This window comes from Dendrobates tinctorius, unplaced genomic scaffold (genome assembly GCF_039654945.1).
Source record: "Dendrobates tinctorius isolate UK_male_01 unplaced genomic scaffold, ASM3965494v1 ptg000034l, whole genome shotgun sequence".
In the NCBI taxonomy this organism is placed as follows: Eukaryota; Metazoa; Chordata; class Amphibia; order Anura; family Dendrobatidae; genus Dendrobates; species Dendrobates tinctorius.
This window is the reverse complement of record NW_027361702.1, coordinates 6,716,450-6,744,436: the sequence shown is the minus strand read 5'-3', so window position 1 is coordinate 6,744,436 and position 27,987 is coordinate 6,716,450. Positions and strand designations below refer to the sequence as shown.

Genomic DNA, 27,987 nt, shown 5'->3' with positions numbered 1-27,987 from the left:
CTGCTGTCAGATTACACAAATCCTACATTTACTATAAAGTGTCACTGTGTAACAGACGAGGCTGAAATTGGTTTCTTAATCGTCCAGTTTCTTATTCGGAGCTGAAACCAACCTCAGCCTCATGTGTAAAAGTTTCTATGTAGTGCAGGCGCTGGATAACGCTGCAGATGGGTCCCGAGACCTCACGGGTCAGACCTGTGAAGTACGGCAGCACCTGTAATGTGTACACACCGTACAGTAACGTGTCTGATGGAGGCTCAGCCCGTCTGCCTGTATATATCGGTGTGGGCCGCAGCACAAACCACAGCGTGTGACCAGCACTGGAAGCCGCACACATCATTCACAGCCGCCTCAGCCTCCCGCTTTCTGATTCACGTCACGTCAGCCTCCACATCCGATCACGTGACTCCTGTGCGCAGGTTTCTACTTCCGTTCCGGTCATGTGATGATGATGGATCATGTGATCCGGCGACATCCGGGTGGCAGATCGCTTTGAGAGAGGTGGGTGCTGGTGCTGGTACTGGTGCTGCCGCCGCCGGGGGGTGTGCGGAGAGCAGCAGAAGTGTAACGTCCTGGGGTCGGTGCCGGAGGGCAGTGATCGGGGGTCTTACAGTCCTGGCTGCTCTTAGTGGGGGGCTGCAGCCGGGTCTGCATGGGATCGGCAGTGGCCCCGTGATCCTGCCTGCGGGGCCTGGACTTGTGCTGCGCATGTGATCTGATGATATGTTTGGTTTTTGCAGGATTTTCAGGTTATGCCCAGCTCAGCCATGAAGAAAAAGGTAACCTGCTGCAACCCCCCCTCACCGCGCCTCTGCGGGACCACCCCACCATTACACCCCTGCATAACGCCCATACTGCCTGTTCCTCTGTGGGACCGTCCCCCACCACACCTCTGAGTAACGGCCCCCGCCGGACCACTCAGAGCCTCTTTAGAACCAGCTGTTTCTGTGCCCCCCCTCGCACCTTTACAGGAGCACTCGGCGCCTCTTGTGCGATGTCCCCCGGCGGGAGCGCTCGGCGCCTCTTGTGCGACATCCCCGGCGGGAGCGCTCTGCGCCTCTTGTGCGACGTCCCCCGGCGGGAGCGCTCTGCGCCTCTTGTGCGACGTCCCCGGCGGGAGCGCTCTGCGCCTCTTGTGCGACGTCCCCGGCGGGAGCGCTCTGCGCCTCTTGTGCGACGTCCCCGGCGGGAGCGCTCTGCGCCTCTTGTGCGACGTCCCCGGCGGGAGCGCTCTGCGCCTCTTGTGCGACGTCCCCGGCGGGAGGGCTCTGCGCCTCTTGTGCGACGTCCCCGGCGGGAGGGCTCTGCGCCTCTTGTGCGACGTCCCCGGCGGGAGGGCTCTGCGCCTCTTGTGCGACGTCCCCGGCGGGAGCGCTCTGCGCCTCTTGTGCGACGTCCCCGGCGGGAGCGCTCTGCGCCTCTTGTGCGACGTCCCCGGCGGGAGCGCTCTGCGCCTCTTGTGCGACGTCCCCGGCGGGAGCGCTCTGCGCCTCTTGTGCGACGTCCCCGGCGGGAGCGCTCTGCGCCTCATGTGCGACGTCCCCGGCGGGAGCGCTCTGCGCCTCTTGTGCGACGTCCCCGGCGGGAGCGCTCTGCGCCTCTTGTGCGACGTCCCCGGCGGGAGGGCTCTGCGCCTCTTGTGCGACGTCCCCGGCGGGAGGGCTCGGCGCCTCTTGTGCGACGTCCCCGGCGGGAGGGCTCGGCGCCTCTTGTGCGACGTCCCCGGCGGGAGGGCTCTGCGCCTCTTGTGCGACGTCCCCGGCGGGAGCGCTCTGCGCCTCTTGTGCGACGTCCCCGGCGGGAGCGCTCTGCGCCTCTTGTGCGACGTCCCCGGCGGGAGCGCTCTGCGCCTCTTGTGCGACGTCCCCGGCGGGAGCGCTCTGCGCCTCTTGTGCGACGTCCCCGGCGGGAGCGCTCTGCGCCTCTTGTGCGACGTCCCCGGCGGGAGGGCTCTGCGCCTCTTGTGCGACGTCCCCGGCGGGAGCGCTCTGCGCCTCTTGTGCGACGTCCCCGGCGGGAGCGCTCTGCGCCTCTTGTGCGACGTCCCCGGCGGGAGCGCTCTGCGCCTCTTGTGCGACGTCCCCGGCGGGAGCGCTCGGCGCCTCTGCGGACCCCCCCCCCTCCACGTGCCTTTGTGGGACCACCTGCACCTTGGCCGAGCGCTTCATGTACACTGCCTGACTTTCTTCCCCTTCATTTCCCGCCAGGTGCTATTGATGGGGAAGAGCGGCTCAGGGAAGACCAGCATGAGGTCCATTATCTTTGCCAACTACATTGCCCGAGACACGCGGCGCCTGGGAGCCACCAGTAAGGCCTGGCCGTGTTCTGTGTCTGCCGCTCGTCCCGCTGCCTTGATCTTCTTGTGACTTTCTGCTTTTCTTCCTCGCAGTTGATGTTGAGCACTCTCATGTCAGGTTTTTGGGGAACCTGGTGCTGAATCTCTGGGACTGTGGAGGGTGAGTCGCTGTAGGCAAGTTCTTGGCTGTGATTGTGTGTTACAGTTATCCAGTCACACTGTACACACAGTCCGATCTGTACCTGATCCATTGCAATCCCTGTGGTCTGTAGGTATAGGAGTCCAGTGGATGGTGCTACTGGTGACAGACAGCTCTGCATACACACTCATACAGGGGAGGCTGTCAGTCACTAGTAGCACCGCCCACTGGACTCCTATACCTTCAGACCACAGGGATTGCAATGAATAAGTTACAAGTTTATTCTGAATCTTCTCCCACCTCCTGTCTATCACTCTGCTCCGCAGCTTCTACATCTCTGTTCCGCGCTGCCCACAGATCGGACGCCTTGTACAATGTGACTGGTGCCCTTTAAGCTGGTCTATTAAAGTGATTCTCCAGGTCCTGTCCTGTGTCATTGGTGGAAGGCGCTGCTGACCTGCCATTAATAGGGTGGGTGCACAGTGCAATGTGGCCTCTGAATGCTCTTTACAATGCTGTGTTCTTGAGCACTCCACTACATGTAGTGTGGACCTATACATGGATCTGCCCTGAGCAGAAAAGCTTCATCTCCTGCTGCAATTTGCATTAAAAAAAAAAACAAGCTGGGCTTTACTCACCATCCCCAGGTTCAGCACTGAGTCTTCTCCACTGCTCATGATGTGTCCGGTATTGATCAGTGAGCTCAGCAGCTCTTAGTGGGGTGTTGCGTCTACACTGAGCTCCCTGATTGGCTGTCAGCATGACGTCTGTGTTGTGGCCTATACCGGACAGCAGGAGCAGCGACAGACGTAGAGGACACTTTGATTCTAGCCTGGACGTGACGGACAGTAACTCGGTTACCTATAATTATATCTGGATCACTTTAGTGTCCCCACAATGTGGCGCTTATTTCTGGATCACTTTAGTGTCCTCACAGACTGTTTCTTCTGTAACATAATCTCAATAATCTCATTAAATCTGCAGTCAGGACACATTCATGGAGAACTACTTCACCAGCCAGCGGGACAACATCTTCCGCAATGTCGAGGTCCTGATCTACGTCTTTGATGTGGAGAGCAGGGAGCTGGAGAAGGACATGCATTACTATCAGTCATGTCTAGAGGCCATACTTCAGAACTCTCCAGATGCCAAAGTGTTCTGCCTGGTCCACAAGATGGATCTGGTGCAAGAAGACCAGAGAGACCCGGTACGTAGATGCCGGTGTGGATGTGTGGCAGGAGTGTTTTTAATGTGGTTTTTGGCCACTTATAGGCAAATATTGCATCTTACCAAATCCTAATGCATCGTGTAGACAACCATATTTTCAGTCCAACAAAACATCGGCTCACACTCGGACCAATTCTATTCTATTGGGCTGTGCAAATGTCCTTTGTTTGTTTTTTCTGTCCAAGGAAAAAAATGTCAGCACTTGATTTGCATCTGTAAATCGGATTGCATTCTGCCTTGCAAGTCAGTGAGTCCGTGGAAAAAAATCGGACTGCACTCGGATGACATCAGAGTACGGTCCAATTTTCACGGACTGACAATGTTGAGGATGGAGACATTTTTGTTTCCCATCTCAACTGAGAAAATCGAATCACACTGTGCTGAGTGTGATCAGTATAATCTGTCCGGTGAGAGAAAATCCGCTGGTGTGACACTGTCCTGACAGTGCGCAATGTCCTGACTGTTAGGACTCCGCTATTCTGCCAGTTCAAGTGGTTGGTAAGTGACCAGAAGAATGCAATCACATACTTGTGGGGACATGATGACCGCTGAGGCCGGTAAGTAGAGCGGAGTCCTAACAGTCAGTACATTGCACACTGTTAAAGGGAATCTCTCACCCCTTTTTTTGACTCTTCATACGATGCCGTCCTCTTCTTCCCTTCCTGTCGTGGCTCCTGTGCAGGCGCACTTCTCTGCCCTGTTGAGGGCAGAGCAGTGTCCTGCAGTGCGCAAGCGCCGGGAGGGGTCCGGCTCCTGCGCACTGCAGTATTCTGCTCTGCCCTCATCAGGGCAGAGAAGTGCGCCTGCGCATGAGCCACGACAGGAAAGGAAGAAGAGGACGGCATCGTATGAAGATGGGAGGCATCGGACTGGACCGCTATACCCATCGGACCAAGACCGGACCGCCCCCCGGTGAGTATAATCTAACTAATTTTTCTTATCTTTCAGGGTACATCGGGGGCTTATCTACAGCATTACAGAATACTGTAGATAAGCCCCTGCTGTCATTGCCAGCAGCTCATATTCAAAAAAAGGTGACAGATTCCCTTTAAGATTTGGCAAGATGCAGTAGCACTTGGCAAAAAAATTACTGAGATGGGCAAGCCTTTATCAAACAAGGGATTGGATGTAAAATGGTGACTATAACAAGTCTGTTGTGGAAATGAGCAAAATTAGGGTTTTGAGTTACTTTTGTTAATTATAGTTAAATCTGTAAAAGGTGCATTTTATAAGTTTGTCCTATTAAGGCCTAAAACAAGACCTGTGACCGTCCCTGTAATGTGTGTCCAAACTACTTCTGACCTTATTTCCCTTTTCAGATCACTTACCGCTTACCTCCTTTCCCTCCACTTTTCTGGACTGTAATTCCCAAGATGCAGTGTGCTGGGTCGAGACCCACCCCCACCTTCCCCCTGAGTCTCCACTACTGCTGACAGTTTCTGTTATTGTCCACATGTCCAGAGCCGACTATCTTAAACATGCCAGAACAGGGAGCCAATGCAACGCTCAATACAGTTACATAGCTAAAGGAAAGCGAAAAACCCAGTTCAGTTATTCATACCAGAGATGGTGGTCCCCAGGAAGAAGCACTTGCTGTGCGAAACGCGCGTCGGGGTCTGGAGGATTAGCTTGTCACTGGACATTACACTTTGTGGGGACCACCATCTCGAGACGTATGATTGTTTCAGATAGTCGGCTCTGGACATGTGGAGGTCACCAATATACTGTGAATTATGCATTTGCACTTTTGCTACTTATTAATAAAATAGCATTTGGAATCATGGACTTCATATCTGAAGCTCTATTGGCCTATTCAGTATATTTTGTACAATATATGTAAAAAAAAAATATTTTTTTGTACTATGTGCATAAAGCATTAAGCCCTGTTCCTTGAGAACTGTAGTTGTTAATTGTTCCCCTCAATCTGATTCTTTCATTTTGTCTGATTTGAGGCACCAATGTACTAATTTTTCTTGTATGAATTTGAATGATATTTTGCAATAAAAATCTATTTTTTTGTGTCACACTATTTGATCTTGAATGTGAAGTCTGCATATATGTAGGGTGCTGATGTCCTTACTTGCTTTTATCTGCACAGCTTCTATCCCGCACTTATGTCTTCATGTGCTTTCCTCTCTTTTTTATCATTATTTTCTACGCCCTCCTTAAAATACATTCCCCCCCCCCTCCTCCAGCTATGGAAACCTGTTGTTAAGGGCTACATAGCCTTTACAGCATTATATGAGGCTTTAAACGGAACCTGTTGCCTTGGAATCACATTTTACCTGATGATTAGTAGCGTCACAATGCTGCCTGGCTGTCATACTGAAAGTACTGCTATCGGGGAAAAAATAAACTTCTTTCCCCCAGCAGTCGCCGGCTTTTAGTCATGTGGTTGTTCAGGGAGCAGCTCCTGTCACTGAGTGGCGCTGTAAGCTCATCCAGATAGTTTGATAACTCGCTAGTTATCTGCAGCCGGACGTAGTATAGTGAGCGATTGCTGTGGCCTTTCTAGGAACGTCTCTATGACTAAAAGCCGGCGGCTCCACAGAGGAAATAAAGTACATTTTCTCCTGGGTGTCGGGAGGTTGGCAGACTGACTTGTTGAGGATGTGATTTTGGCACAGTCCTCCTCTTCTGCACCCAGTGTAGGGCTGCATTGCTCAATGTTTTGGCAAGGAGAAACCTTACTTCTTAGACCCTAGTCCAGAGCCTCTCACCTTGCCAAATCAGATCTCATACTTTGCACTGACGAGAGCCAACAGCTCGAAACACCGTGTCTGCAAATTGAGATTCTGATTTGGCTTGTATCCTAAGTCATACTACAAGACTCGTTAAAGGGTTGATTGTGACTTGTAGGATCGCTACTACCAATAGGTGGCGCTGTAGAGTAAAAGTCCTCTTTCTTTCTGAAGAGGCAATTTGCATATGGTTTTTCACCAGTGATAGTGGCTGAAATGACAAAGGTCAGGAGGTTTTCTATCTTTACACGTTGTATTGTCTTGTTTGCTGACCTTGTAGATCTCTTCTTTAGATATTTAAAGAACGAGAGGAGGATTTGCGGCGCCTTTCCCGGCCCCTGGACTGTGCTTGTTTTAGGACTTCTATTTGGGATGAGACTTTATACAAGGTAGATGACGCTCGTGTGGTTTCTTGGTTCCAGAGGTGTTGGGGGTCTTTTGCTGTAGGCCATTGTCTCCTTTTCTGTGCCCTCTATTCAGGCCTGGTCCAGTATCGTCTACCAGCTCATTCCTAATGTCCAGCAGCTTGAATCCAACTTGCGGAGCTTTGCCCAGATTATTGAGGCTGACGAAGTTCTGCTATTTGAGAGGGCGACATTTTTGGTAAGTTTTCATCACTTGTTGTGTTACCTTTTACCAGCGTCAGAATTTATTGATGTGTATATTTTTTTTACTTCTTCTCCAGGTTATTTCTCATTATCAGTGTAAGGAGCAGAGGGACATTCACCGGTTTGAGAAAATCAGTAACATTATAAAGCAGTTTAAGCTGAGCTGCAGGTGAGACAGAAATGATGTTCAATAACCCCTTCATTCCACAGATATTTTTATTTTTTGCTCTTTTCGCTTTTTTTTTTTTTTTTTTTCCTTCCCTTCTCCCAAGAGTCAGAACTTTTTTTTTTTTTTTGTTGTTGTTGTCTTTTTCACTAACATAGGGCTAGTTTTTTCCAGCCAAGTTGTAGTTTTGGATAACGTTAATTTTACTATATGGGAAAATGGGGAGGAAAAATTCCATGTCGGGGAAAATGCAGTTCTGAAATAAAGACAACTGGCGGGTTTTTCTTTTTACATTTACTGGTCCGGTTTTTAGTTGACGTTTTGATTGGACTTTTACAAATGTGCTGAGACAAATTGTTTATTTTGATTTCCTTGTAAAAAAAAAAAAAGGGGGGGTAATTGTGGGTCTATGCTAACTTTTTTCATAATTTTATTGTATTTGTGAAAACATTGTTTTATTTTTACTCTCTTAATCATTTTCTGGGACTTGAATCTGCGATTGTTTGATTGTTCTGTTTCCTGCACCACTACAGCTTTGCGGTATGTGGGGAAAATGACGTTGTGCTCTGCAGCCCTACCACTGTCTAGACTTGCAGGTGTACCAAGATGGCAGCCATGGGAACCTACAGCAGGCTGGGGGGGTGGCTGCCTTCACGACCCCGTGAGCCACTGCACGCACACACATTGGGCGCACACGTGCATGGCCAGTCAATAACTGACAGTGGCATTAACATGGTTGTACGTCCTCGATCAGAGCTGGCTCTGCTTGCTACTGTTACATTACGGCTGTATAACACAGCTTGGGGTCTGCCAGGTATGTTTCAGACTCCACTGAGCGAGCTCCATATTGGTGGGCCCACAGTAGGACTCATTAATGTCTTATGCCAGAAAGGGCTTAAAGGGGTTGTCCACCTCCAGGATAACCCTTGTTACTCTGAATGTTTGCCCCCATTAAAATAAAATAAAAAGCCTGAGACTCACGTGTCTTGTCTGACTCTTCAGTTAATTTCAGCCATTTTCTTTTGGAAATTTCTATGAATATAAAAGACTTGGAGATGATGTGATTTTTCATTTCTTTTTCTTCACAGTAAGTTGGCTGCATCTTTTCAGAGCATGGAGGTTCGGAATTCCAACTTTGCAGCTTTCATTGATATTTTTACATCCAACACCTATGTAATGGTTGTCATGTCTGACCCATCAATTCGTAAGTGTGAATTGTGTAATCTTCTGCTGTTAGACCAACGTGTGCAGTGTAGGCCGGGCACAGACTGATCACTGCTGGCTTATATTCCCGTGTAGGCCGGGCACAGACTGATCACTGCTGGCTGATATTCCTGTGTACAATGTAGCAGACTATCATTGTACACTGCTGCATTATATATCCTCCTCATGATATATAGATGTGCCATAATTCTCATTTAAAAAACACAATTAAAGGGGACCTGACAGCTCATACAAGCAGCCCGATCCACAGGGAGCAGTGAGCTGGCACCGGCTGTGTGGTCGCTGCCCGCTGTGTGACTCAGATGCTGCAGTGCATCAGAGAAAAACAGCAGCCTCTCCCCCCACTCCACTGGAATGGCTGGTCTCTCTCTGCATGCGTTTGTAGGCACAGACCTGTCAGTCACTGTCAGTGGGCGGGGAGAAGCCACCGGGGACCCGCCAGTCTGACCAGTCTCCAGCTCGGCTCGGTCACAGACAGCTTTTAAAGTATGTTTTTCTCTGAAACACCGCAGCACCTCAGAGTCAGACATACCGGGCTGAGATCACACAGCCGGTGCCTAATAGAGCATGGGGCTCGTGTCTGCAGTCAGGTGCCCTGTAATAACATTCCCTGGATTAATAATCAAAGAAAAATGTCATGTAAAAAAACTAAAATGCACTTTTTTTTTGCATGACTTTGCAAATTCTTGCAGTTCTTATGCATCTACTTTATGACTTATAGTAATTGTGGTTTTGCCATTCATTAACCTATAAACGTTATGAGCTGCAGGATCGCTGCCCTGTTATATAGGACATGCTATATTCTAACATGTTTGTGTTTTTTTTCTCCCTCTATTATCCATCTCCTCTCTCTTCTCTACTTCTCCCTCCTTTTTTCTTTCCATCTTTTTGCCTCTCCTTCTCGCGCTCTCTCTCTCTCTCCTTCTCGCTCTCTCTCTCTCCTTCTCGCTCTCTCTCTCTCTCCTTCTCGCTCTCTCTCTCTCTCCTTCTCGCTCTCTCTCTCTCTCCTTCTCGCTCTCTCTCTCTCTCCTTCTCGCTCTCTCTCTCTCTCCTTCTCGCTCTCTCTCTCTCTCCTTCTCGCTCTCTCTCTCTCCTTCTCGCTCTCTCTCTCTCTCCTTCTCGCTCTCTCTCTCTCTCCTTCTCGCTCTCTCTCTCTCTCCTTCTCGCTCTCTCTCTCTCTCCTTCTCGCTCTCTCTCTCTCTCCCTCTCCTTCTCGCGCTCTCTCTCTCTCTCCCTCTCCTTCTCGCGCTCTCTCTCTCTCTCCCTCTCCTTCTCGCTCTCTCTCTCTCCCTCTCCTTCTCGCTCTCTCTCTCTCTCTCCCTCTCCTTCTCGCTCTCTCTCTCTCTCTCCCTCTCCTTCTCGCTCTCTCTCTCTCTCTCCCTCTCCTTCTCGCTCTCTCTCTCTCCCTCTCCTTCTCGCTCTCTCTCTCTCTCTCTCTCTCCCTCTCCTTCTCGCTCTCTCTCTCTCTCTCTCCCTCTCCTTCTCGCTCTCTCTCTCTCTCTCCCTCTCCTTCTCGCTCTCTCTCTCTCTCTCTCTCCCTCTCCTTCTCGCTCTCTCTCTCTCTCTCTCCCTCTCCTTCTCGCTCTCTCTCTCTCTCTCCCTCTCCTTCTCGCTCTCTCTCTCTCTCTCCCTCTCCTTCTCGCTCTCTCTCTCTCTCTCCCTCTCCTTCTCGCTCTCTCTCTCTCTCTCTCCCTCTCCTTCTCGCTCTCTCTCTCTCTCTCTCCCTCTCCTTCTCGCTCTCTCTCTCTCTCTCTCCCTCTCCTTCTCGCTCTCTCTCTCTCTCTCCCTCTCCTTCTCGCTCTCTCTCTCTCTCTCTCCCTCTCCTTCTCGCTCTCTCTCTCTCTCTCCCTCTCCTTCTCGCTCTCTCTCTCCCTCTCCTTCTCGCTCTCTCTCTCCCTCTCCTTCTCGCTCTCTCTCTCTCTCTCCCTCTCCTTCTCGCTCTCTCTCTCTCTCTCCCTCTCCTTCTCGCTCTCTCTCTCTCTCTCCCTCTCCTTCTCGCTCTCTCTCTCTCTCTCCCTCTCCTTCTCGCTCTCTCTCTCTCTCCCTCTCCTTCTCGCTCTCTCTCTCTCTCTCCCGCTCCTTCTCGCTCTCTCTCTCTCTCTCCCGCTCCTTCTCGCTCTCTCTCTCTCTCTCCCCCTCTCCTTCTCGCTCTCTCTCTCTCTCTCTCCCTCTCCTTCTCGCTCTCCTTCTCGCTCGCTCTCTCCCTCTCCCTCTCCTCGCTCTCCTTCTCGCTCGCTCTCTCCCTCTCCCTCTCCTCGCTCGCTCTCCCCCTCTCCTTCTCGCTCGCTCTCCCTCTCCTTTCGCTCTCTCTCTCCCTCTCTCTCCCACAGCCTCAGCAGCGACTTTAATAAATATAAGAAATGCGAGGAAACACTTTGAGAAGCTGGAGCGTGTGGATGGTCCTAAGCACAGCCTGCTCATGCGCTGAGCCTCCAGTCAGGTCCGGCATAGTTTACGAACAGCCCTCCTAATCAAGCGTCCCATTTTATTTAGTGTAACGTCCATCTCATCCTAAGTGATTCATTTTGCATTGAGAAACCTGTACCGAGGGTGACAGCAATGGAGGCCGTGACCCTGACACGTCACTAACCTTAGTCTGGCGCGTCAGACAATATCATTACCAGACTGGTGCGCATCTGCACATGAACAATGTGTACACCAACGTGTTACTTTATAGGAGGTCACCTTTTAGGGCAAAGGATGAAATGTTTTGCAGCGTTCAGAGAGTGGATGGTCTTAACAGTCACACCTTAGCAGCATCTCCTCACTTCGCCCATGTGTCATGAAGATGAAGCTTTTTTTTTTTTTTTCTAAAAAAACACAAGCATTTACTCTAAATTCCTTAATACAAGATAACGGCCATTATTGGTTAGTTATTTATTAGAGTTGGCATAAAATATAAAGTTTCTTGAATTAAGTGTATTTTTATGCTTTCAAATAAAAATATTTATGCTTAAAAATCTCATTATTATATATCTTTGTGACAAAGTCACTGGCAAAGGGCTTGAGGGGAAATACATTTCACTAAGGCTTTTACCTTTTCTGTTTTGAAACCCAGAAGTTTACTCCAGCACACTGTGTTGAGAGGGGTTGATCGGCCATTTTAAGGGCAGGGTTTTTTGTGGACAACCATAGATAAGATGAGAGGTTGTTCACCTTATCTCTATCCCAAGGTGTGGTCTGGGGTTTAAATTGTTGGCCTTCTGAGGCATTCAGTGTTCGGTAGGCTTGGAGAGGGGAACATATGTATTTTTGTTTTTTGCTGAACGGGCGGATCCCCGTAACCACACGAATTGTGCTATATGTTGTTTGTTTTTCCTTAGGCCAGGAGGGCCTTGTTTATTTTTGCTAACTCTGCACTGGCTTTTTGCAGCACTCCTAATAAACGAGTGCGAGGCTTAAAGAGGCAGTATTCCTTTGTGTGCAGCCGAGTGAGCCGCTCCACCACAGTTGGTGGAGAATGCGGGCAATTTCCTAAGGAAGCATGTTTGACGGCTGTGGACAAACCCGAATGTCCTGGGTGAAGGCGACCATAAGTCGGTAAGCAACATCAGACAGCATGGAGAAACAGAATTAAGTTCCTTGTGAAAGCCCAGTAGCAAACAATTCAGCTGCAGCTCCAACAACAGCAGCAACAAGACCACTTCCGACAACAGCAGCAGCAGATTGCGTAGCTCGCAGAGTCCATTTGTGGGAAACACAGCCCTTCCCCTAACTCCAGATGACAACACATGTCCGGAATGCGGTTAAGTGAGCGATGCAAAATATGACCCCGGGCAATGATGTAGAAACATTTTTGACTGTGTTTGAAAGGGTGGCAGAGCGGGAGAAGCTGCCACCGGAGCACTGGCGGAGGTGCTGCCCCCTATCTGGTGAGCCCCAGAAGGTTTATTATGACCTTGCCTTACAAGATGCCTGGGAATATACCAAAAAACAGATACTGGCACGCTCAGGGGTGACTGTTTGAGCTCAGAGGGTCCACCTCTAGGTGTATTGCGGTAATAAACCCCCTCACTCCCAAATGTTTGATTTGCTGCATCTGATAATATAGTGGCTGCAGCCAGAGTCCTCCAACCTGACCCGGAAGGTATAGCGGGTTGTAATGGACAGATTTATCCACTCCCTTTCCAGGCAGGTGCAGACCTTGGTTGCCCAGGGGGACCCCCGAAATGCGGACGACCTGGTCTGCCTAGTTGTATGGTGCCAGATGGTCGAGAGGTTCCTAAGGAAGCTGGGTGATGTGCCATCCTCATACTGGGGTACCCTGGTAAAGACTTGTGCTGCTGGAGATGTCATAGTCCTGGACATATTGCTGCCCGTTGTCCTATGTGCTACAAACAGATGGATTGTAGCATGGGGTTGCGCTATTCGTATTATGCCTACCCCATCTGCAGTGTGGACTATCAGCCTGGAGAGGGGTTGCAGGCACATCCTCTAACAATAAATGGGGTACTGGTGTGAGGACTCGGACTCAGGGAGTTTGGTAACCCTGGTAAGGGCCACACTCCCTTGCCAGGTGATCCCTGGAAAACACATTGTGTCCTCTGTATTCAGGGTGATAGAGAACTACCCCATAACCAGCGTGTCTGAAAAAAGGAACTGTGGGGCTGAGACCCATGAGGTCAGGGTGGTTAAGGACCTACTACACCAGGTGATAATAGGGCAGGACTTGTTTTGGGGCTTATGGTGGAAGGCAAAAATAACGTGACTCTGACAGGAGCCGACTCCACAGCGATGAATCCCCGTTGCAGTCGGAGGCGGATGAGTTCCTCCTGTGTGTCTTTGCTGGTGACAAGGACGAGACTGTGACCAATGAGGCACAAATTCCTGAATTGGAAAAATTTGGGACTACTCAAACGCAGGCTCTTACAATTCTGACCACTGCCCTTTTCTAAGGTAATTATTCTGGAAAGCTTCCATGGATCCTGGTGATTCTGATATTGTTTTCTCGTGACATATTGTACTTCACGATGGTGGTAAAATTTTTGATATGACTTGCGTTTGTTTGTGGAAAAAATGGAAATTTGGCAAAAATTTTGAAAATTTCGCAACTTTCCAACTTTGAATTTTCGTGCCCTTAAAACTGAGAAATATGTCACACAAAATAGTTACTAACTAACATTTCCCACATGTTTACTTTAAATTAGCACAATTTTGGAACCAAAATTTTTTTTGTTAGGAAGTTATAAGGGTTAAAAGTTGACCAGCGATTTCTCATTTTTACCACAACATTTTTTTTTTTTTTTTTTTTTTTTTTTTTTTTTGACCACATCACATTTGAAGTGACTTTGAGGGGTCTATATGATAGAAAATACCCAAAAATGACACCATTCTAAAAACTGCACCCCTTGAGGTGCTCAAAAACCACATTCAAGAAGTTTATTAATCTTTCAGGTGCTTCACAGGAATTTTTGGAATGTTTAACAAAATGAACATGTAACTTTTGTTCTCAAAAAATTCACTTCAGATCCTATTTGTTTTATTTTCCCAAGGGTAACATGAGAATTTGGACCCCAAAAGTTGTTATACAATTTGTCCTGAATACGCTGATACCCTATATATGCAGGTTAACCTTTTTGTTTGGGCGCATGGCACAGCTCGGAAGGGAAGGAGCACCGTTTGACTCTTCAGTGCAAAATTGTCTGGAATGGAGATCGGACGCCATGTCATGTTTGGAGAGCCCCTGATGTACGTAAACAGTGGATCCCCCCCCACAAGTGACACTATTTTGGAAAGAAGACCCCCCTAAGGAACTTATCCAGATGTGTGGTGAGCACTTTGAACCCCCAAGTGCTTCACAGAAGTTTATAATGTAGAGTCGTAAAAATAAAAAATCTTATTTTATTCGGTCGTCCATGACAGCACCACCTGAGAGAGGGGATCTGCCCTTTAGGAACAGGAAACCTACAGATACAAAAGGGTGGCACCTCTCCCACGCATCAGTTGGTTTCCTGTTCCTAGAGGACAGGACTCTCTACAGATCGTCCGTCATGGAGTCGTCGTTGAGTACCCAGGCCGGCTGACCGACTCAGGTAGCGAGGGGGTCTCCTACCTCGGTCAGTGCGGGGTCCCTGGAGGCGCCACGGTGGGGCCGGGTAGGTCACCACGGCAGTGGACGGAGCAGGGGTCCGGTGGATGCCGTCTCCAAAAACGCCAGCACCTGGTATGTATGCCCCGGTCCTGCTGCGCTTCCCCAGGCCCGGTCCTCCCGGTCAGTGCTGGCCCCTGGCGGGCTCATGGCGGCGTGCGCAGGGGGGCAGTGGGGCATTCCGGGCAGGAGGCGCTGCGCGGCTCCTTCGCGCGCGCTCCCGCAGGGCTCTTATGAGCGGCGGAAGTGACGCGGCGGAAGGGGCGGAGCGATAGCGCCGATACCGGAAGTCGGGTGCCGGCCAGCCTCCGGCGCGCGCCGCGGGTGCATGCCCGTCCGGGGGTCGCGCGGCGACCCGGGTAAGGCGAGGGGGGCCGGAGCATGGGGGAGGGAGCGCGGAAAGCCGGGTGGGTGGTGCTATGGCAGGATACCTGCTGACCCGGACACCAGGAGGCCATATAAGGCAGATGGGGATGCCGCTGGGGTGCTTCTGAAGGCCCCAGCAATGGATACAACGGAAGCCCCCTTGGACCAGCAGGACGAGGCGCAGGAGCGCCCGCAAAAACAGGCCACGACAAAACCGCATGCGAGTGGCCAGCAGAAAAAACAGACGAACTAGCGACCAGAGCCGCGAAAGTTTCTCCAGAAAGGACCCCCCTGCCTCCCTCCGTGATCCGGTACCTGCTTCATCTGCATGGGTAAGAGATCTCCGTGAATGTACCCTGATGCAGTGTTCCCTTATGTTTTTTTTCAGGGGAAGAAGGCTACGGGAAAACAGAAGCACAGGGAATGTGCCCTCTGTAGTTCCCCCCTACCAGATGGCCACCCTAAAAAATTATGCCAACCATGCATTCGGCAAACGGTAGGGGTTATTAAAGACAGGGAGTCCAGGGGTAGATTGTCAGGCCCTTATACTCTCCCCCGTTTATGCAGGTAACGGAAGAGACACCTGACTTCACTTCGAACCTGAGAGAGATGATCAGGGCAGAAATGAAAGTCTTACCTCAAAGAGAACCTTCTAGGAGAAGAGAGGCTAGTGGTTCAGGCTCGGAGACCTCAGTCGCCCCTAGGAAAGGCGATAATTCCTCGGACTCCTCGGCCTCCTCCTCGTCTTCCTCGGATGAAGACTCTAGCCGGTTCTGCTTCCCCTTAGACCAGATGGACAGATTAGTGAAAGCAATACGGTCCACCATGGGGGTAGCGGACAAAAAACGGGAACTCTCAGCACAGGACATAATGTTCGGGGGTCTAGACCCCAAAAAACGCAGAGCTTTTCCATTAAACGATAAGGTTCAGAACCTAATTGACAGAGAATGGAAGAGACCGGAAAAAAGGGGCTCCATGCCACCAGCCTTTAAGCGGAGATACCCCTTTGATAACCCGGTAGTAAACAGATGGGATAAAGCCCCGAAACTAGACGCAGCAGTAGCCAAAGCATCTAAAAAATCCGCCATACCATTTGACGATATGACCTCCTTGAAAGATCCGCTAGATAAAAAAGCGGATTCTTTTCTTAAAGGGACATGGGAGATGTCACCAGGCGCGTTAAGACCAGCGGTAGCTGCCACCTGTACAGCCAGATCGATGATGGTCTGGCTAGATCAGCTGGATTCCGAGCTAAAAGACGGAGCTTCAAGATCATCTATTCGGAAAAGTTTGCCGATCATTCAGAATGCCGCGGCGTTTTTAGCCGATGCTTCTGCAGACTCTGCAAGAATGGCGGCTAAAGCCGCAGGTCTATCTAATGCAGCGCGAAGAGCGCTCTGGTTAAAATGTTGGCCAGGAGATATTCAAGCCCGGTCCCGTCTCTGTTCCATTCCCTGCGAGGGGGAGTACCTATTCGGCCCCGTCTTGGACGAATTGTTAGAGAAAGCTGGAGATGACAAAAAGAAATTTCCCAGTCTCCCGAACCCCTCGTACAGACGTCCCTTTACCAGAAAAGGTTTTTTCCGGAGAAGGCCGTCCAGAGATCAGGGCAGATGGGAGGAGAAAAAAAGGAAAGGTACAGGATTCATGTTTGGAGGGGGGCGCCAGGAAGGTCCAGCTCGAGATACGAAAAAGCCGCCCCAATGACTAGTTACCCCGGTAGGAGGGAGACTAGCTGCCTTCTACCCATCCTGGTCTCTGATCTCTAATAGCAGCTGGATATTGGGGATAATAGCCGTGGGACTACGACTAGAGTTTTCTAGGGTTCCCCTTGATCAATTTAAAATCACCCCACTCAGGTCGTCTGCTTCAGAACAAGCTGCCCTGGAGGCCGAGGTTCATGACCTGTGCGCCAAGAAAGTCCTGATAGAGGTTCCAGAGGGAGAATGGGGGAAGGGATTCTACTCCCCTCTGTTCCTGGTCCGCAAACCAGACAGCTCCTTTAGGACAATAATAAACCTTAAGGCCCTCAACAAGTTTTTGGTCATACGTCCTTTTAAAATGGAAACAATTAAATCTGCAATAAAATTGCTGTTCCAAAACTGCTTTATGGTGGTGTTAGATCTAAAAGACGCATACTACCATATACCCATCCATGCAGGCCATCAGCGGTTTCTCAGAGTGGCGGTTCAGTTGGATGGGTCAATTCGACATTTCCAATATGCGGCCCTCCCCTTTGGAGTGGCAGTCGCTCCCCGAGTGTTTACTAAAGTAATAGCGGAGGTCATGGCCCATCTACGTGAATCAAACATTCTGGTGATCCCCTACCTGGACGATTTTCTTATTGTAGGTAAAACGGCGAATCATTGTTTACAACAGCTACAAAAGGCAATGTCCGCCCTAGAATGGTTAGGATGGTTGCTGAACGTCAAAAAGTCTCGGTTGCAACCAATGAAAGTCCAACAACTCTTGGGCCTAACCCTGGATTCTGAAAAACAGGAATGCCGTCTGCCTCCGGAGAAGCTTGTTCGCCTCCATTATCAGATCCTGAACGCCTCCAATAACCCCACCATGTCCCTCAGGAAAGCCATGTCCCTTCTAGGCTCTCTTTCGGCCTGTATCCCGGCAGTCCAGTGGGCCCAGTTTCATGCAAGGAAACTACAGAGCGAGGTCTTATTACATCAAAAAGTCCTTGGGGGTTACTTGGAGGGTCAGCTAACCTTGTCCCGTAACACAAGGGAGTCCCTAGAGTGGTGGTTAGACAAGGATAACTTGTCTAAAGGGGTGCCCTGGGAGTATAACGTAACCCGCATAGTCACCACGGATGCTAGTCCTTACGGTTGGGGAGCTCATATGGGTGAAATATTAGTCCAGGACCAATGGCAACATGATCAGTTAGGAATGTCATCTAACCTAAAAGAATTGACAGCAGTAGAACAGGCGGCTAAAAAGCTCCTTGTGTATCTACAGGGCCATCACGTGCGAGTATTCTCTGACAATCAGGTCGCCGTGGCATATATCAATCACCAAGGCGGGACCCGTTCCAGACCCCTGATGATTGTAGCAGAGCGGTTGTTCCATCTAGCAGAACAATACTTTCTATCTTTAACAGCGTTGCATATAAAAGGAAGAGACAACATCACGGCAGACTTTTTAAGCCACAATCAGCTAAAGCAAGGGGAATGGTCCCTAAACACCTCCATATTCAATCTGATTGTTCAAAAGTGGGGATATCCAGAGGTAGACCTCTTCGCCACCAGAGACAACAGGCAATTGAAACAATTCTGCTCCCTAATTCCCAGAGAGAATCCTCTGGCGGTAGATGCCTTCCTGATAAAGTGGGACTTCAAACTAGCCTACGCCTTCCCTCCCCTATCTCTTCTACCCCTGGTGATGAGGAAAATCAGGAAAGACAGAGCGAGGGTTATAGTCATCGCTCCATTTTGGCCCAGGAAAGCATGGTTCTCATGCCTCAGGACCATGTCGGTGTCCGATCCTTGGGTTCTGCCGGACATCCCGGATCTCCTGTCCCAGGACCCAGTCTTCCATCCTCAGGTGGCTGGCCTTCATCTGACGGCGTGGAGTTTGAACGGTCATTATTAGAAGAGAAGGGCTTCTCCGCAGACCTAATTAACACCCTACTTAAGAGTAGAAAAATCATTACCACAAAAATTTATGTCAGAATTTGGAAGAAATTCCTTCAAAACTCAGGAGTAGTCGCTGGGGATTCAGCGCCTATAATGCAGATATTAGAGTTCCTACAAAAAGGTCTGGACATGGGGCTCTCTACCAGTACCCTTAAAGTACAAGTGTCAGCCTTGGGGGCTCTGTTTAGCTGTAACATCGCTGGTAATTATTGGGTAAGCAGGTTCATTAAGGCGGCAGGTAGATCCAGGCCAATAATGAAGGATAGGTTCATGCCGTGGGACTTGAACCTAGTCCTCACTGCTATGACAGAGACCCCATTCGAACCTATCTCGTCGGCTTCCCTAAAAAACCTGTCCCTCAAGGTAGCCTTCCTGGTAGCTCTAACATCAGCCCGCAGAATAAGCGATATCCAGGCTTTATCTAGGTGTCCTCCTTATTTACAGTTCAAAGAGGATAGGGTAATACTTAGACCTGATCCAGCGTACTTGCCGAAGGTAGTTTCTAGTTTCCATAGGACACAGGAAATAGTTCTTCCATCCTTCCTCCCTAATCCAACTAACGAGAAGGAAAAGAAACTACACACCCTGGATGTCAGGAGAGGCCTCATAGAATATCTGACAGTCACCGATCCCTGGAAGAAAGATAATGCCCTATTTATCTCTCATCAAGGCCCCAGGAAAGGTTGTAGAGCATCAAAAAATACACTAGCCAGATGGATTAGAGAGGCGATTTCAATAGCATACACCTCAAAGGGCAGGTCGCCACCCGGGAAGCTGAGGGCGCATTCCACCAGAGCCATGGCGACCTCATGGGCCGAAAGATCAGAAGTCTCCATTGACCAGATTTGTAAGGCGGCTACTTGGTCCTCTCCGAGCACCTTTTATAGTCATTATAGGCTAGACCTGGGTGCTTCCACAGACCTCTTTTGGTATAAGGGTGCTGCAGGCTGTAGTCCCTCCCTAAAGCTGATATTACTCTCTGTAAATCTCTCAGGTGGTGCTGTCATGGACGACCGAATAAAGTCTTAGTTACTCACCGGTTAACAGTATTTTTCGGAGTCCATGACAGCACCCGTATATTCCCTCCCTTTTAGTTTGATTGGGGTGTGCACGTCTATTTCTTGTACAGTATATGCTCACTGGTGGTAAAAGTTTATAATTGTAAAGAATACTGTACATAAATCATGCATTAACCTTGGAAGTCCTCTTGTGCTCTGTAATCCAACTGATGCGTGGGAGAGGTGCCACCCTTTTGTATCTGTAGGTTTCCTGTTCCTAAAGGGCGGATCCCCTCTCTCAGGTGGTGCTGTCATGGACTCCGAAAAATACCGTTAACCGGTGAGTAACTAAGACTTTTTTCACAAAAATGATCTTTTTGCCACCAATTTCTTATTTTTCCAAGGGTAACTGGAGAAATTGGACCCCAAAAGTTGTTGTGCAATTTGTCCTGAATTTGCTGATACCCCATATGTGGGGGTAAACCACTGTTTGGGCGCATGGCAGAGCTCGGAAGGGCAGGAGCACAGTTTGACTTTTTCAACTCAGAATGAGCTGGAATTGATATGTCGCATTTGGAGAGCCGTAACCCTTACACACCCCTAATCCCAACCATAACCCTAACTTTAGCCCCAACCCTACAGACACGGCAATACTAAATATGTGTACTTTTATTGTTTAGATTTTTTTTATTCAAATATCGATTTATTAATGGAATAAATATATATTTTTTTTTTTTTACAATTTAAAAAAAAAAAATGTAATTTCATTCTTACTTTTACACTGTGTCCCACTATGGGACACTCATTTTGTGCAGGCTGATTGCTTATATGGCATGCAGATTTGCATGCCATATAAGCTGGCAGCGCTGCATGTAATTTCTCACTAACCTCAGAGACATGACAGGAAGTTTCTGAGCTCTGGTAACCTGGATATCATCATGACGTCATCGGGTTACCATGGGAGCGATCGGGACCCCACGTCATGCCGCGGGGTCTCCGATCCAAAGGCAGAGGGGCTGTCATGTTTGATTCCAGTGTGCTGGGGGTTAAAGTGCTGGGAGCGGTCCGTGACCGCTCCTGACACTTAGTGCCGGGTGTCAGCTGTGAGCGCAGCCGATCGCCATGACGTACTATTCCATCCATGGTCATAGGGACCCAGGGCACATGGACGGAATAGTACGTCAAAGGTCATAAAGGGGTTAAATGAGGAGCTGCTGTATCTGGTCACTAAACTGAGAAAGGAAATGGTAGAGCAGTTATTACCGGGTCCCTATAGTTGTAGGTTACAAGACCTTGACCCATTTCCATGTCTTGGGTGGGCATCTGAAAGTAGACAAAACTCAAGGACGGGTCCTTCAGAGGTTCTACTGGCCTGGATGCCATAACATAAGAGAGACTGTTAACTACTGCCAGTCCTGCCCTACCTGTCTGTTAACTGCTCCTGCATCCCACTTCCAGACTCCTTTTTATGTCTAAATTGATGAGGGAATTGTGTAAGGCTCTCCAAATTACACAACTCAGGATGTCTGTGTGCAGTCGGATGGCCTAGGAGAGAGGTTCAACAGACCTTGAAATCCATGTTTAAGAAGATCGTGGAGAAGAATGGCCTACAACTGTACCTGTGGGACTTTCCTGATAGAGAACAACAGGCCTCTACTGGGTTCTCACTGTTCGAGCTGCTATGCGGACGACACCCTATTGTGAAGGAGACTTGGGAAACAGAAGATAAACCCCACTGGAGGATCATCGTGCTTGTGGCCCAGATGCAGGACCAGATTTCAAAGGTGATGTTGATTGTGAAGGAGAGCCTCCTTCAAGCACAAGAGGCCCAGGCAAGGTTCTACAATCGGTCAACGAGGCTGAGACAGTTTAGCCCTGGAGACCAGGTATTGGTGTTGGTACCCACTGTCGAAAGTACATTTCTAGCCAAGTGGCAGGGGCCTTACAGGGTGGTCGAAAAAATAAGTGACGAAAACTACACGGTCCATCAGCCAGGGAGTAGAAAACCGAAGCAAGTGTACCACATTAACCTGCTCAATCTGTGGCGTGACAGAACCAGTAGAAGCTACATGCCAAGGGACCAATCCTGAAGTCAGGGTTTAGAATGTCACAATAGCAGAGACCCTGTTACCGGCCCAGAAACAACAGTGCTGACAATTGCTTCAGCGGAATCGGGATCTGTTTTCAAAGTTGCCAGGTTGTATGCAGGTTGTGGAGCTTTAGATCCTGATGGAACCGCATGTGAGGGTGAACCAAACACAGTATTGAATTCCCCAAAGCCCGCCACGAGGTGATCTCCAAGGAGGTGAGGAGAGTGTTACGCCTGAGCGCCATTGAGGAGTCAGAGCGGTTGGTCCAGCCCCGTTGTCTTTGTGCTGAAGCCGGATGGAGAGTGGCGTTTCTGTAATGACAACAGAAAGCTAAATGAGGTGCTCAAGTTCGACTCATATCTAACGCTCTGGGTCGATGAGCTCATTGAGAAGATGGCATTAGCCATATATATATCACCACCCTGGACCTCACAAAAAGGGTACTGGCAAATCCTCCTGTCTCCCAAGTGCCACGGAGAAGACAGCCTTCTCTACACCTGACAGATGCTGTCAATATACAAGGATGCCGTTCAGTTTGCATGGTGCCCTAGCTACCTGCCAGACGGCCATGGACCGTATCCTAACCTCTCACAAAAAGTACACCACAGCTTATCTGGATGACCTTGTGCTCTTCATCCCAAATTGGGGAAGTGCCTGCAGAAGATCCAGGTGTTACTGGATGCACTGAGGAAGGCAGGGTTTACTATAAAGCCAAAGAAGTGTGCCAGGGAGAAAGAAGAGGCAAAATAAGTTGGGCTACATTGTCGGAAGAGGAAAAATAAAGCTGCAAGTAGATAAGGTGGAGGCAATCCAAAATTGGCTGCAACCAGTCTACAAGAAACAAATTTGGGCATTTCTGGGACTTGTAGGATACTATTGTCGATTTTATTCCAACGTTCGCCATAATAGCCGCCCCCTGACTAATCATCTTAAGGACACAAAGATGTAGATGGCCTCATGGTCCTCTGAAGCGAAAATGGCAGTTCAGAACTTGAAGCTATGCCCTATGCAAATGTAAGAGGCTGCCAGAGCCGTAGTCATGGCCGAGCACTCTGGAGTATCTGTGCCCTGGCCTCCTCTCACATTAAAACAGCATTTTTTAACCAACGTGCCTGTGTCTTCTCTCACTGCGCCATCATTGATATCACTGTGGTGCTGAAGCCTTTCTGCAATCGGTTTCGCAAGAATTGAGACACAGTCCTGTTCAATTGCAACATGTGAAACTTCAATAACTTGACAGCACATTCTTGTTAGTAACAACATCATCAGCAAGTTCCATGCAGTTCTCATTCTGCTCTTTCCCTGTACTCGGTTCCACATCCTTCAGTACATTACGGGGTAATAGTGCCTTAGGCAGTACTGCAGCATTCTCCCTGTTCAGACTCACTGTGCTTGGGGATTCTCTGGTCCCGTTTAATCATGGTCCTGAGAGCATCGGCCCATGCAATAATTTGCCACATGTTGAACAATCTGCGCCCTGGACTATTCCGGACCGCTTCCTTTCTCCAGCTATGAACTGCTGCAATCCTGCTGCTTGACACCTTCTGTCCTATAGACTCTGAATGGATAAGCTTCTCTATCGTTATGTGACTGCTGTGGTGTCCTGGGCCTAGAGCCCGTGTTGGCTATTCGGGCTCCCGGGCCCTTCTGACTACCTAAGGGAATGTTCCTACCTTACCACACAGCAGCCCCTCCTATGGTTAACTCTTTCCTACAATATACACTAGCTGAAAGCGCTATACACAGCAGCATTACAACAGAATAGCAATATACACATATATACAGTGCCTTGCGAAAGTATTTGGCCCCCTGGAACTTTTCAACCTTTTCCCACATATCATGCTTCAAACATAAAGAAACCAAATGTAAAAAAAATATAAAAAAAGCAAAAGTTCAAATCACCCCCCTTTCGCCTCATTAAAAGTAATATAATAAAAAAATGAAACATGCACATATTTGGTATCACCACGGTAAGAATCACCCGATCAATAAAAAAAAAAGGATTAGCCTAATCGCTAAATGGCGCAGCGAGAAAAAAAAAGCGCCAGAATTACGTTTATTGGGTCGCCACGACATTGCATTAAAATGCAGTAACCGGCGATCAAAAGATCGTATCTACACCAGAATGTTATTAAAAAATGTCAGCTCGGCATGCAAAAAATAAGCCCTCACCCAACCCGAGATCACAAAAAATGGAGACGCTGCAATGGCACAATTTTTTTTTTTTTTTTTTTTTTTTAACCAAGTTGGGATTTTTTTTCACCACATAGATTAAAACGAATTTAGACATGCTTGGTGTCTATGAACTCGTGATTACCTGGAGAATCATAATGGCAGGTCAGTTTAAGCATTTAGTGAACATAGAAAAAAGGTCAAACAAAAAACAACTGTGGGATTGCAATTTTTTTTTTGCAATTTCACCGCAATTTGAATTTTTTTCCCATGTTCCAGCACACAATATGTTAAAACCAATGGTGGTGTTTAAAAGTACAACTCGTCCTGCAAAAAACAAGCCCTCACATGGTCATATTGACGGAAAAACAAAAAAAATTATGGCTCTGAGAAGAGGAGGAGCAAAAAATGAAAAAGCAAAAACGAAAACACCTCTGGTCATGAAGAGGGTTAAATGGTGAAAAAAAAAATCCAAGGTTTGTTTAAAAAAAAAAAATTGCATCAATTTCCAAGACCCGTAGCATCTCCCGTTATTGCAAATGCAATGTTGCGGCAACCAAAAAAATGTATTCACTTTTCTTCTTTTTTTTTTTTTTTTTTTTTTTTGCTACTTTTTTCACCGATTTGATACAACAAATTTAAACGCGGCGATACCAAAGGTGTGTATGTATATAGTTTTTTACTTTTTGCATGTTTCAATAGTCTCCATGGGAGACTAGAAGCTGCGATAACCCCTTCGCCTCTGCTACACACAGGCGATGATCAGATTTACCTGTATGTATCAGAAAAGCTCACTTACTATGAGTGCCGATCACCGGGCATCACTCACAGTAATCTGGCAATGACATGACAACCATAGAGGTCTGCTGGAGACCTCTGCTTGTCATGCCAACCCGATAGTGATCCGCGAACATGTGACGAGGTCACCAATGGGCGCAATCACATTAAATGTCTGTCAGTGGTTGACAGCCGCATTTAACATGTTAACAGATGCGGGTGGATCGCGATTCCATCCTCGGCTGTTAGGGGCATATGTCAGCTGTTCAAAACACGGCACATGTCCTGAAAGGTTAAATACGTATTCAAATAGAAATATGAAATGCATTATACTCACCTAACACCAAATCTCTGATGCCCATGTCTCCTATATAAACCACTATATACTCTCCTGTCTGCCATAGTCCATGTAATCCCGAGTGTCCCATGGCGATCTCGTGTGTAAAATAGTCTGCTTTAACAGACCGCTGGCGATACACTGACAGGAGCGTCATTAGTCCCACATTGTATAGTGTTGAGTTGATTTGAGAGAGGTCACACAAGTCCATCAGTGAACTTTCCAGGACGTCCTATCCTGACAGCACCATGGGGGTTGTCCTTTCATCCTTCCAGGGACAGGAAATGCACGAGAGGTTAAAAGGTCCCCTCCCACACCACACTCCAGTGTTTTTCCTGTCCCTGTAAGGACAGGCACGGGAGCGCCGCAGCCGCGGCATACAGGCCTAAAGGATCTTACCGGGGCCAGGAGGTGCGGGGTCCTAACCGCCAACTCCTCCGGGTCGGACGATGTAAGCGGCACCCCCCTAAGGGGGGTTCTCCGCCGGGTGTCCCGTGGAGCGTCGCTCCGGGACTCATCCCCGCTTCCCCCAGCGCGGCTCCCGCGAGGCCCAGAATGCAGAGCGGCGGCGCGTCACTTCCGGGCGCCCAGGGATGACGACTTCCGGTCGGGGCACGGAGGATGCGTCAGAGGGCGGCAGAAGCAGCGTTCCTGCGCAAGACAAGGTAGGATAAGAGCGGGGGGAAGCGGGAGACCAGCGCCCCGGCTCCAGGCAGATTGAGAGGTGAGAGACGCCTAAGTTTCTGTCAAACGCCGCCAGCATGGATGCTAGGACCAGTGACCAGCCAGAACCAGCGTCCGTGAGTAAAGGGCACAGGGGCAGGATGGCCGGAGACAGGAGCTTTTTTTAAAGGGAGGACTCCTGTCTTTTTAGGGTAAGGCGACACCAGCGCCAGCAACAGCCAGGACATCAGGCAAACCTAAATGCCCCATCTGTGCCAGTAAACTGCCGAGCGCATGGAAGAAGCCCCTATGCGAGGATTGCACACTCCGAATCGTCAGAGGCGAGCAGGCAGCCTTTCTCACGGAGATGCGCGCAGTAGTCAGAGATGAAGTTCAAGCCTCGGTCTCTGGAATACTACCTACTCAGTCTTCCGGCCGGTCCCAGTCCAAAAGACCTAGATGGGAGTCCGACCTATCATCGGAAGAAGAGATACGGGGCACGGACTCGGAGGAAGAGGGCGAGATTACCTCGGAACCCCTAGAAACAGGGAAAAGGTACCTGTTCACATCAGAGAACACGGAAGAGCTGCTCAGGGCAGTAAGAAGTACAATGCAGATCGAGGAAACCCCGAAAGAACAATCCATCCAGGACACAATGTTCGGGGGACTTAGAGCCAGGATTCGTCAGGTCTTCCCAGTTAATGACCATATCCGGGCAATGATCCTGGAAGAATGGGAAGATGCGGAGAAAAGACTGATCGTGCCGCGAGACTTTAAGCTGCGACTTCCATTTAACCAGGAGGACATCAGCACTTGGGACGAGGTGCCTAAGATCGATTCACCGGTGGCCAAGGTGTCGAGAAAGACTTCGATTCCTTTTGAAGATTCTTCCAGTCTCAAGGAGCCCATGGACAAAAAAGCCGACGTGCTCTTAAAAAGAGCTTGGGAGGCCTCAGCGGCAGTGATAAAAGCAAATATAGCCGCTACATCGGTCGCTAGATCCATGCACCTATGGATCGACCACTTGGAACAACAGTTAAAGGATAAAACCCCTAGGGGTGATATCGTTGAGTGTATTCCCCTGTTGAAAATCGCGACCGGTTTTCTGGCAGATGCTTCTGCAGAATCGGTACGGTTTGCGGCCAGAAATAATTCCCTATCCAACGCGGCCCGCCGAGCCATATGGATGAAAACCTGGTCGGGGGACTACCAATGTAAAAATAAGTTATGTTCCATACCCTTCTCGGGCGGGAAGGTATTTGGGCCAGCTTTGGATAAAATTCTAGAGAGTGCCTCCGACGACAAAAAAGGTTTTCCAGAGGAAAAACCAAAAAGGCAATTTCCCTTTCAGAGATCCCGCCCATACCAGAGGCAGGAATATAGAGGGAAAGGGAAATCTTCTCGCTGGGAGTACTCGAGGGGGGGAAGAAGTAGAGCTCCCCCGTCTCGCTCCGGACAAAGTTCCAGGAGCAGAAGGCAATGACGCCATGCCGGTAGGGGGGCGCCTAAAACACTTTGCAGGAGCATGGCAGCGCATCTCCCAGAACCCATGGGTCCTCAATACAATTGCCCAGGGCTATACCCTCGAGTTCACAAGATCCCCTCCAGCACGATTTATGGTTACAAAACCCCGTTCCGAAGCCATGATAGACCCTATATGGGCAGACATAAGAGACCTGTTAAAATCGGAAGTAGTAATTCCTGTCCCAGAGGTAGAGAGAGGTCAGGGCCACTATTCTACACACTTCACAATAAAAAAAACATCGGGGGAAAGCCGAACTATCATAAATTTAAAGCCATTGAATCAATGGGTTCATTACAAAAGGTTCCGAATGGAGTCCCTGAAAACCGCCATCCCGCTAATAGACCAGAACGCGTCCATGTGCACTATAGATTTAAAGAACGCATATTATCACGTTCCCATCCATCCTCAATCGCAGAGGTTCCTGCGTTTCGCCCTAGAGAAAAGTGGCAAACACTACCACTTCCAGTTTCAGGCTCTTCCATTCGGCCTGGCATCAGCACCTCGTGTTTTCACAAAACTGGTGGCCGAAGTCGTGGCAGACTTAAGACAAAGAGACATAATCATTGTGCCTTATTTAGACGACTTCTTGGTAATATCCCGGTCAGCGTCCAAATTAAAAGAACAACTCAGCTCAATAATTTTCAGCCTCGAGAGCCTAGGTTGGATCCTAAACAGAGAAAAATCAGATCTGCGGCCCAGCACCCAGAAAAAATTCCTAGGGGTAATGCTAGACTCCAGAAGAAGGGTCTCGTTCTTGCCGGAGGTAAAGAAGAAGCCCATCATGGACAAGGTGCGGCAGTTCGGCCAACATCAGGTTTCGATAAGGACCGCGATGGAAGTCCTGGGCACCCTAACCGCATGCATACCCTGTGTCATGTGGAGCCAGGCTCACACAAGAATCCAACAAAAGGAGATCCTTACGA

The 27,987-nt window shown here is 49.1% G+C and overlaps 2 protein-coding genes across 3 annotated transcripts in view; one reads left to right on the top strand and one right to left on the bottom strand.

Annotated features, from left to right (window-relative positions):
* Nucleotides 1–479, bottom strand: part of LOC141087510 (regulator of cell cycle RGCC-like) — a 44,021-nt gene extending 43,542 nt beyond the window's left edge. The window contains exon 1 of one of the 2 annotated variants that reach the window (XM_073573054.1): nucleotides 232–479. In XM_073573054.1, coding sequence (XP_073429155.1) covers nucleotides 232–340 — 109 coding nt within the window. In that variant the 5' untranslated portion in view covers nucleotides 341–479. The remainder of the gene's footprint in view (nucleotides 1–231) is intronic. The other variant, XM_073573056.1, reaches the window with a different exon arrangement.
* LOC141087509 (ras-related GTP-binding protein A) lies at nucleotides 370–11,804 on the top strand. Its single transcript, XM_073573053.1, has 10 exons — nucleotides 370–501; nucleotides 741–779; nucleotides 2,208–2,307; nucleotides 2,390–2,456; nucleotides 3,420–3,642; nucleotides 6,697–6,792; nucleotides 6,884–7,006; nucleotides 7,089–7,180; nucleotides 8,266–8,381; nucleotides 10,732–11,804. The coding sequence occupies exons 2-10, from the start codon at nucleotides 753–755 to the stop codon at nucleotides 10,827–10,829; spliced, it is 942 nt and encodes a 313-aa protein (XP_073429154.1). The 5' UTR covers nucleotides 370–501; nucleotides 741–752; the 3' UTR covers nucleotides 10,830–11,804.
* Nucleotides 11,805–27,987: the final 16,183 nt, after the last annotated feature.